Raw genomic sequence first — 11,128 nt, 5'->3', positions numbered from 1 at the left:
AAAAAAAAAAAAAAAATCTATTAGTCTGAGATAATCCATTTTTTAATTACTCTGCAATTAAAAGACAGAGCAGGGGCCAGGTGCAGTGACTCATGCCTGTAATCCCAGCACTTTGGGAAGCCAAGGTGGGTAGATCACTTGAGGTCAGGAGTTTGAGACCAGCCTGACTGACATGGCGAAACCCCATCTACACACAAAAAAAGTACAAAAATTAGCCGGTGTGGTGGTGTGCACCTGTAATCCCAGCTACTTGGGTGGCTGAGGCAGGAGAATCACTTGAACCCGGGAGGTGGAGGTTGTTGTAAGCTGAGATTGTGCCACTGCACTCCAGCCTGGGTGACAGAGCGAGACTCTCAAAAAAAAAAAAGTATTTTCCGGCTTAAGGTATTTCAAATGACCACTTTCATATGAATCAAGTCTAAAACTGCATGCAGCAAAGTTTTGATATTATTTTTGCTTCTGTTGTTTAAATAGGCACTTTTTTTTTGTCTTGGCTCTATAATTCATTAGCTATTGGGTTTTAAAAATATGTATAATTAATATACATGTAATACAGCCACTTAAAGTATACAATTCAACGTTCTTCAGTATAGTTAGAGTTGAGCAACCATCACCACAATCTAATTTTAGAACTGTTCATCTCCCTTGAAACAAACCTCATATTCATTAACAGTCACTCCTCATTCCTCCCCACCATCCCCAGGCCTAGGAACCACTTATCTACTTTGTCTCTAGAGATTTGTTAAGTGGGGACACATTTTTGAGCAAAATCATTTCATATTCTAATTCTATAATTAACCAATAGCTTATTGTTCCATAATTATCCAATAATGGAACCACAATTAACCAATTATTAATATACTCACACCTAATCTTGATTTTAGCTGACACTTTGTGTGAAAAGTAAAGTTGGTGTTGGCCAGGTGGTTCTGTGTTACTGAAACTTCATTCCCAACAAGCACTGAGGCAAGAGGTTTAGCTTCCTTCCTGCCCAGAAGTGTTCATTAAAGAGTTTGTAAAGTTTTCAAATTAAATTATAAATGCACCAGAAGATTGCTGTTAAAGAATTCCTGGTCAGGCACGGTGGCTCAAGCTTGTAATCTCAGCACTTTGGGAGGCCAAGGCCGGCGGATTGCTTGAGCTCAGGAGTTTGAGAACAGCCTGGGGAAGATGGCAAAGCCTTGTCTCTACAAAAAAATGTGAAACTTTAGCCAGGTGTGGTGGTGCACACCTGTGGTCCCAGGTACTCTGAGGTGGGAGGATTGTTGAAGCCCAAGAAGTCGAGGCTGCAGCGAGCTGTGCACTCTAGCCCGGGTGACAAAGTGAGACCTTGTCTTAAAAAAAAAAAAAAAAAAAGAATTTCTATGATGAAGTTGTTTGCAAAGGCTAATCTCTAAGGTAAAAATCCATCCGCATTCTTCTTGAACACAGATACATCAGGGGTGTCTAATCTTTTGGCTTCCCTGGCCCACACAGGAAGAAGAATTGTCTTGGGCCACAAAATACACTAACGATAGCTGATGAGGTTTAAAAAAATCGCAGAAAAATTCTCATAATGTTTTAAGAAAGTTTACAAATTTGTGTTGGACAAACTTGCATTAACTGGTTTGGTCTGTAAATCTCAGTTTCCATAGATCTGATTTTCCTGAGGGCTTTTCTTTTCGGTCTCTCTGCAGTGATTAATGTGTGGCAATGAGCCCTGAGCTCCCTCTTTGAAGGTCCAGACACCCCTGCACAGGCATAAAATGATGGTTTTAGGATAAGACCCTTGCACGGTTGGTGTGTGCCATGTTCTAGGCACGAGAGCTTCAGTATCCATGCAACGTAGTTAGCCCTGATGGCTCATTTCCGAGCTTTCCTGGGACCTTGTAGGGAACAGCAAGTTTGAAAATTGATATATTTTTCTTTTTTTTTTTTAATTTTCATTTTTTTGAGACTGAGTCTCACTCTGTCGCCCAGGCCGGAGTGCAGTGGCGCGATCTCAGCTCACTGCAACCTCCGCCTCCCGGGTTCAAGCGATTCTCCTGCCTCAGTCTCTTGAGTAGCTGGGATTACAAGCGTGCACCACCATGCCTGGGAAATTTTTATATTTTTAGTAGAGATGGGTTTTCACCATACAGGCCAGGCTAGTCTCAAACTCCTGATCTCAAGTAATCCACTCACACTGGCCTCTCAAAGTGCTGGGATTACAGGCGTGAGCCACCACACCCAGCCAAAAAATGGATATATTTTTCTTTTCTTTTTTTTTTTTTTTTTGAGACAGGGTTTCACTCTGTTGCCCAGGCTGGAGTGCAATGGCACAATCTCAGCTCACTGTAGGCTTAACCTCCTGGGCTCAAGTGATCCTCTTACCTCAGCCTCCCAAGTAGCTGCGACTACAGGTGGGTGGTTAATTTTTTTGGTATTTTTTTTGTAGAGTCAGGGTTTTGCCATGTTGCCAGGTCTCAAGCTTCTGGGCTCAAACGATTTGCCAGCCTCGGCCTCCCAAAGTGCTGGGATTAAAGGCGTGAGCCACCAGGACCGACCTGAAAATGGATATATTAATATTTTCCTCGCATTTTATAGCCACTAATCAGGCAATGGTTTTTCTCTCTTAATACCAGATGAATTGTTGGACTGAAATGGCAGAATCTGAGACACAGCCATAAGGCCATTATATAGACAAAAAGGAATATCTGGCCAGCGAAATGATAAATATAAGCCTTTGCCCCACTCATTTCCCTGACATAATGCGCAGGCTAGCAGAATTCTGCCTGCAGAGTGACATTACTTTCACTGTTCCACAGCACTTTCTGGTTTACAGGCCATGTTTGCAGATGTGATTAAATTTGAATTTCATTGCAGTCCTGTGAGGTAGGTAGGGTGGGTCTTTGATTTTCCACATGAGAAACCAAGTGTAAGAACTTGCTCAAGGTCAAATGGCTAGGTGATAGAACTGAACACCTTGGTTAAAGCCCAGTCCCCATTAAAGCAGTCCTCTGGGGAGGCCATAAATGTATTCTAACTTTGCTCAAAAATATTTTGAAACTTCTCTTCAGTACCTTCAAAATCTGTAGCATATCTTTGAATATCTTCAATGGAGGCACATTTCATCTCAGTCAGTGGTTCTGAAACATAAGCATGCACTGGAATCGCCTGCAGGGCTTGTTAAAACACCGACTGCCGGGCTCCATCCCCAGAGTTTCTGATCCATTAAATCTAAGGTGGGGCCTGGGATTTGTGTTTCTAATGACTTCCCAGGTGATGCTGATACTGCTGGCATTAGGGCCATATTTTGAGAATCATATCCTAAGGAATTTATTTCTGGAAAGAGTGAGTTGTTTAAAGCCAAGTCTAATTATTAAGGTGAGGGATCAAGCTAGGGAACTCCACCATTGGCCAAAAGCAATGGGCAACTGTAAAGAACAAGATTAGCTCTAGCAAAAATTCAAATAAAGAGCTCCAAAAAGGTTCTGAAAACAACATGTGGTCTGAATGTGAAGCTTCCCAATGTGACCACTTTAAAAGGAAGAACACTCTTGGATGTGTGCTAAAGAATTCTCACAAGTGTACAGGAACATCTTGTACAAATTTACACTGTGAGATGTTCACTATCAACCTTTTATACTCCAGCTTAGGAAAAAAGAAACCATGGCGGTAACACCCACATTCGTACTGTATTAAGGAGGGATTAATATTTACAACAGCTGAACTCATTATACTGGCATGGCAGAGGTCTTTTTTTTCTTTTTTTGAGACAGGATCTCGCTCTGTCACCCAGGCTGGAGTGCAGTGGTGCAGTCACGGCTCACTGTAGCTTTGCCCTTCCTGGACTCAAACGATCCTCCCAACTCAGCCTCCTGAGTAGCTAGGACTACAGGCACTTGCCATCTCGCCTGGCTATAAAAAATTATTTCTGTAGAGATGGGGTCTCTCTATGTGGCACAGGCTGATTCTCTTGTCTTGGGCTCAAGCGATTCTCTTGTCTTGGCCTCCCAAAGTACTGGGATTCCAGGAGTGAGGCACTGCACCCGGCCACCAGAGGTCCTTTCTATGCTGCAAAGGTGTGATGAGGAGGGAAACTCCCACTCTTCCTACCCTGAGTTTTTGGTTGTGATTGGAATGGAAAAGGTGAAAATATTTAATTTTGGATGCCAGAAATAAATATGCAGTATTTTGTGTGTGTGTGGGGAATCCCAGCAGAAAGGAAAAAAAATGAACTACATTAGGTACTTGAGCTGAGAGAAAGTCAATCCTTCATGTCACAGCAGGGAAAAAAAGAGGCGGAGGACTGCCTAAATATTGGTTCTATTTTAATTCCAATTCTACATTACATTAAACTCTCCTTGTACTCCTCTCTAATTTACAGCAAATGCTGACACAAATTGGTATGCCTTCTCTTCTTTGACATCAGTATTTCTCTTGAATTATGTATTTCTATCTGGAATGAGGTTTATGAGGCTAAAGCCTTCTTTCATTAAGATAGGTGAGAACAGAGAAGGATCAATAAGGGGTTGAGTGCAAAATCAAAGTAAGGTGGGGCTAAGATATGCTCAGGGCAGCACTGCACTGCCCAAAGCAACTGTAAGTGGTATTACCAATGACACTAATCTTCTGAATTTCAATACACTGATTACATTTCAACTACTACAGAACAAGAAAAACTCTATTAACCTTCATCCCAGAACTGCCACATTCCTCCTTTATTGGTACCCTACAAGTATTTAGTACCCATTTGTAAAAAAGAGTACAGATAATCATAATAACTACATCACTTGGAATCCATCTAAAATTGAGTCAAAGACACAAGGAATCCCCTGCCTGACACAGTGTGTCTCGGTCATCTCAGCCTTCACACAGGTTGGGTGCTTGGTTGTGGTGCTCAACCTACCTCACAGTTTGGTGCCACGGACAGATGTGGCCCCACTATTGGTGATAAATGGCTCCCGGTCCAAGTCAGTCATTAGTTCATATTGACAGAGGCCAGTGGCTGGCTCCATCTGCGGACTGACTGTGTCTCAGGGTCCATTCTCAGCTTTGTTAGTTTGTGATGGGCTCTGGGCTGGCTGGTCAGACCAGGACTGAAGTGGAGCATTTTGATGAAGCTGTTTTGAGATAACATTTGCATCAAAATGACCATGTAAAAATGTCGATATATTGTCTTGTATTACCAAATAATATACAGAACAGACATGCCTGATCCTTTCCCTTTTCTATACCTCATTCCACCCTCGGCCCAAGCCTGAGCCTCACCCTATAGGTAATCTTCGGCCATCTCTGAAAACTCTTCCATTTTTAATCCTTACCTATCACTCACTTCACCCCAGGAATGGGAACTGGAGATAAGATGAAGCTCTTTGTTTTTTCACATTTCTTGATAATTAAAAAAGAATATTTTCTGTTTTGCTTATAATAATGTGAAAATTGTCCGTGAGTCAATATGGCTACATCAGTGCAGCTCAACCATAATGTTCTTTGGCTGAAACTGGCTGTGCCCACTAGCCTTATGGTGACGTGGCTTACCCACTGGCATATCCCTTGTTTGGCCAGCCTAAGGAACATGTGAAGGACACTGTCACCCTGAGAGTGTGCTTGGGCCAGGAGCCCAGTGGGCTGCTCTAGCCTCTCTTCAAGTTCAGGGGCAGGTGCTGCTCCCAGCCATGGCCCTCACCGCTCTGCTGGCTGGCAAGCTGCTGAGAAGAATGGCCTGTGGAGGCTGAAAATTTGCTGAAAACCCCATTCTGCCCAAAATGTCTGCGGTGGGTTAATTTATTCTACAATTTAAAGAATTCCACATTAATAAAAGAGAAGTGGAATCCTGAGAGCGAGCTAAAAATGGCATTAAAAAGGGCCCATTCTTCAGGCAATATTAATGAGAGCTTTGTATATATATTGGTGAGTAAATGGCAATTAAAACTAAAATGTCTGTTAGTGATTCACTGAGTTCTAAAGGTTGGCCTTTTGCCTTTTGTGGTCAGCAATCGCCTTTTTTTTGTGACTCCACCATTCTAGACAGAAAACAATTAATCCAGTAGGACTTAGTATCTTACAAAAGATTTGCTAAAATATTTTCTGCCCAATGTTCATCTTCTAACAGCTGCTTTTTTATTTCAGTGAGAGGTACTTGAAATAAAATCATTGTTCTTCAAGAAAAATGCATGCTAAATAATATAGAGCTACCAGATTATTAAACAGCAAAGGCATTTCATAATATTAGCACCAACCACAGGTTCCACTTCTGCTGATGCACAAAATTTTGAGTAATTAGTCATTGCACAATGTTGTATTTATATTCGTTTTTGCTCGAGCTGTTAGGCCACAAAATCAGTAGGCAGTTGCTGTTATAAAAGGATTCTCTGGGTTATTTATAATGTTTCTGCTTCTTCACACTTGCTGCTTCACTCTTGGGTCTTGAGCCAGGTCTACACTGTGAAAATGAAGGAAGGAACTGAGCAATTGTTCTGTGAATCTAACTGCACTGAAAGCTGGTGTGGATGATTCACAACCAACTGTGTCTGTCTTGGCTGGTGCACCTGGTATATTTGTCTACACAACCCAAATTCGTCATATACTGGCTGATTTGTCACTTTATCAGGGAAGGATGCATAATTACGTGAAGGCTGTGTTTCCACCAGGAATAAGCTAGTGTCTAAGGCACAGGTGGTAGGGCAAGTATCTGAACTAGCATTATGTTGCAAAAGAGTTACTTCAAATGTCAGTTACTTTAAATGAAGGATCGATTTCTGCTCCAAATGCTTGCCTGTTACACACATCAGTGATTCCCTAGAAGGCAGGCATACCGGATGGAAGGGCATTTAGGGATCACCTGAGATTTCAATTTTTTTTTTTTTTGTAAGTTATATAGGCATCTTTCTGTGCTATCTGCAGAGAATCACTGATGACAGGAACTCTTTCTAGTGGGAGTAGGTTTTAGCCTTTACGTGAGTCAGAGTAAAAAAAAAATGTGGAAAACCACTCAGACTGACAGAATGATCTGTTTGTTTCAACTATGAAATAACCATCTTAGTTATCTCTCCCCGTCCCCACTTTTTTTTAAGGAAATGAACTATCTTTATGTCATCTGAATTCCCATGAGCTCTTAAACCCACTTCTCAGAATCCGTAGTCCAGGCTGCCACCCTCTCTCACCCAGATCAATACGACAGTCTCTGGACTGTTCTCCCTGACTCCAGTCTTGTCAACTCCAATTTATTCTTCATACAGCAGCCATATTAATCTTTCTATAAAGTATAAATCTGATCAAATGTATCCCTTGCTTACATGGCTCCCCACTGCCCTCAGAAGTGTGAATTCCCCGAAGTGGCAAAGGAGACCTTTTACAACTCAACCCTGCCACCTCTCCACCTCATCCTTTCCCACTCTCCTTTGTACTCAGGTCTTTCCAAATAGAACTATTTGAAGCAGCACAAATACGCCCTGCTCCTTTTAGCTGCTTCATGAGCTGCTGCCTCTGCCTGGGTGCCTCTTTACCAAGCGGCACTGCCTTATCCTTCAGCTCGGCTCCTTCCCTTACCCTCTCAAACAGCTTCCCTGGGCTCCTCAGGCTAGGTGGGCTCCCTCCACTACATCACCATGAGACTTCTCATTCTGACTGTATGGACTATGCACTCTTCTAGATTCCAAGCTCTTTGTGGCCAGGGACTGTCTTATTGTGTCGGTGTGTCCCTGGTATACCAGTGCATATCCACTGCGTGGCATGTGGAAAATTCAAAGTGTGCTGAATAAGAAAGTATACAGTGGGATGTGCCTCATTCCATTTTGCCATTCTTTCAGATAGGGTATTTCCTATTTCTTAAGGAACTGTTTTCAGTTCTAGAGGCCGCTTTTGTATCATTAGTCTTGGAACTCCCACGATGCTCTGAGAATAAGATGAAAGGCAGCCTGAGGACCCTGACTGTGATCACTGCCTGTGAAGAAACCCAATTTAGGCTTCTCTTTGTAGCAATGTTGTAGCCTAGAGTTCTGAAAACTCTCCTTCTACAAGATACTCAGAATTCTGGGATAAAACAGAAGCCTTATTACTATTAATATATCTAAAAAATAGAAATAAGATTTTCCCAGAGTCCAAAAACAAAGAGAGTTCTAAAAACTAGCATGGTAAGAGCATAAACTATGGCCATCCAAGCAGTGTGCTGGTCCTAGTAATCTTGGGACTTCGGTTTTAATGGCCATGTTTGGACAAAAGGTGGGTTTCAAGCAAAGTGGAGTGCTGGAACTAAGACTCCTACAGAAAAGATGAACCAGGAAAACAAAATTCCAGCAATGGCTCAGAGAAACAGCAACAAATCCTGTTACTGAGACTTTGTAACGTGATCCTGTTTTTAGGCAGTTTGGGTTTTGAAATTTATACTACCTGTGTGGCCAGAAATTCACAAGCCAAGAGATCAAAATAAAAGTATTCCTCAGCTAGGGATACTCCTGGGCCAGCAGGCAGAAGCAAAGGCAAATTTCTCTGTCAAGAAATACCTTCAACCTAGATTACATAGGATTCTCACAGATAAAGTACCACTGAAGATAAGCTCACAGCCCACAATTATAAAACATGTGACAAAACATCTACCATGAAACAGAGTAAACAGTTAGACATGAAATTAGTCCTCAGCAATTTCAGATAATAGAGTCAGCTAAAAGAAACTACAGATATATGTTTAAAATGATTAAAGACAAAATAAGAAATTTTAAAATAAGAATCTACCATATGAAAGAATGGGCAGGTTTGAGAGAGAATCAAATGGAAATTTTAGAAATAAAATATATGGTTTCTATACGCAAAAACAGGTTTCTAAACAAATCAGACATGGCTAAAAAGACAAGTAATGAACTGGGCAAAAGACCTGAAGAAATAACCCAGAATATAGCACTGAAAGACCAGGATATGGAAAATATGGAAGAGACAAAATTTAAAAGACATGAAGAATAGAAAGAGAAGGTCTACATATATCTCTATCTATATATCTCTATCTATATGTATGTGGAGAGAGAGAGAGACAGAGAGAGACAGAGAGAGAGACAGACAGAGAGACAGAGAGAGAGAGAGAGAGAATGAATATCTAACAGGGTTCCCAGAGAAAATAGGGGAAAGGCAACAATAAGAGAAAATGGTTGTGAGTTTTTCAGAATTGATGAAAACCATAAATACTGAGATTCCGGAAGAAGAATAAGCAGTATAAATAAATTCAGATCTAGGTTCCCTGTAGTAAAACTGCAAAATGGCAAGGAACAAGAGTCATTTTAATAAACAAATACTGTCTTCAAATGTATTATTAATAGCTAAGTTCTGGCTCAGCATGTTGGCTCATGCCTATATTTCCAACACTTTGGGAGGCTGAGGTGGGAGGATTGCTTGAAACCAGGAAGGAGTATGAGACAAGGCTGTGCAACAAAGTGAGACTCCAGCTCTAGAAAAAAAAAAAAAAAAATCAGCTGGGCATAATAGTATATGCCTGTGGTCCCAGCTACTCAGGAGGCTAAGGTGGGAGGATGGCTTGAGCCCAGGAGTTTGAGACTATGGTGAACTATGATGGTGCCACTGCACTCTAGCATGGGTGGCAAAGTGAGACCCAATCTCTTAAAAGAAAAAAAGCTAACTTCTTCGTAACACTAAGCGTCTTAGACACAGAAGTCACAGTGTGTTTGTAATATTTTATTTCTTAAAAACTATCGGAAGCGAAAATAGCAAAATATAAAAAATTAATAAACTAGGTGGTGAGTCAATGGATGTTCATGATATTATTCTCTGTACTGTTCAGTGTGGTTGAAATATTTCATCATTTGAAGGAAGGAAGAATAAAAGGAGGAAAGGAAGGAAGGAAAGAGAGGCAATCTGATTTGCCTTGGACTAGTGAGGGGAGAAACAAATGTATATATTTGATGCAAATTATAGTCACATACAACTTGATCTAAACAATTCGATTCCTACATACTAAAACTAAAAGTTAAAGGGAATACTAAACGAAGGAAAAAGATTTTCCTAATTGGGAACAGGACAGTCATGGGGAAGACACCTAGCAGATGTCACTATAATCTTTCTTTTTCTAATTTTGGTTTGCTTGACCAAGGAAAGAAAACAACATAACATTTTCAGTTTTTAGAGCATCTCTTAGGGGAGATGTACTTCACCTAATCTCTGTATCCCTTTGATCTCCAAATCCATAACCTTTTCAGGGGCTGTACCACAGTATAGAACACTTCTGTATTTGTTCTTAAAGGAACTGAAATAGGAAGAGGAAAGCAAGAATGAATTGCTTTATAGCTGCTTTAAACTCTGTCCCACAGCAGTACATTCTTTTCACACACATGTACACATAAGCACATGGCATTCATGCAATTAACTGTTTATTCACAGTACATGCCATCAACATAGACACGCAAAGTATACACACCATTAACCTACAACACACACACACACATGCACACACTTTTATACAAAGGGCAGAGTGCAGCAAGCTATGAACCAGACATTTTCTATTCCCTTGTTCAACTCCATCAGCAATAATGGGCACTGAGGGCAATGGGCATGGCTCCCACTGCCATGGGCTCTATGGTTTGGCTCTGGGCATTTTTTTTTCTTTTTTTGAGACAGGGTCTTGCTGTTGCCCAGGCTGGAGTACAGTGGAACGATCTCAGCTCACTGCAGCCTTGGCCTCCCAGGCTCAAGTGATCCTCCTGCCTCAGCCTCCCAAGTAGTGGGGATTACAGACGTGTGCCACCATGCTGGCTAACTTTTTTTTGTCAAGACCGGGTTTTGCCATGTTGCCCAGGCTGGTCTTGTACTCCTGAGTTCAATCTGCCCACATCTGCCTTCCAAAGTGCTAGATTACAGGTATGCACCATCGCGCCTGGCTCTAGGTGTTTTTTTTCACCTCCTCATAATTTCAGGTCTACCCTAGAAACACTGTCACTCAATGGAAACCACTTAGAAAATCTATTGTGTTGTCCTGGCAGGTTTGCTCCTGAGAACACCATTATAACATCCCAGGAAGATGGGTGAGGAGTAGACCCCAGGCTCACTGCCATATTATCACACCAATGTCTTAGAAGCTTAAGGAGGGTGGACAGGTGGGGTTAGCTGTAGGAAGCTAAGAGGAAGCGAAATCCTAATCGTAGATGGGTAAGCAAGATCCTATAAT

The 11,128-nt window shown here is 41.5% G+C and overlaps 1 protein-coding gene across 2 annotated transcripts in view; it reads right to left on the bottom strand.

The window, feature by feature from the left end:
• Positions 1 to 11,128, bottom strand: part of RBKS (ribokinase) — a 123,003-nt gene that overhangs the window by 37,304 nt on the left and 74,571 nt on the right. Inside the window, exon 8 of one of the 2 annotated variants that reach the window (XM_011972580.1) lies at positions 5,659 to 6,406. The exons of the other annotated variant lie outside the window; for it this stretch is intronic. Coding sequence (XP_011827970.1) covers positions 6,341 to 6,406 — 66 coding nt within the window. The 3' untranslated portion in view covers positions 5,659 to 6,340. Of the gene's footprint in view, positions 1 to 5,658; positions 6,407 to 11,128 lie in introns of those variants that run through there. 2 annotated transcript variants of the gene reach the window in all.

The sequence above is a fragment of the Mandrillus leucophaeus genome, unplaced genomic scaffold (assembly GCF_000951045.1).
Source record: "Mandrillus leucophaeus isolate KB7577 unplaced genomic scaffold, Mleu.le_1.0 Scaffold13, whole genome shotgun sequence".
NCBI classification, from domain to species: Eukaryota; Metazoa; Chordata; class Mammalia; order Primates; family Cercopithecidae; genus Mandrillus; species Mandrillus leucophaeus.
This window is presented reverse-complemented; position numbering and strand designations above follow the sequence as displayed.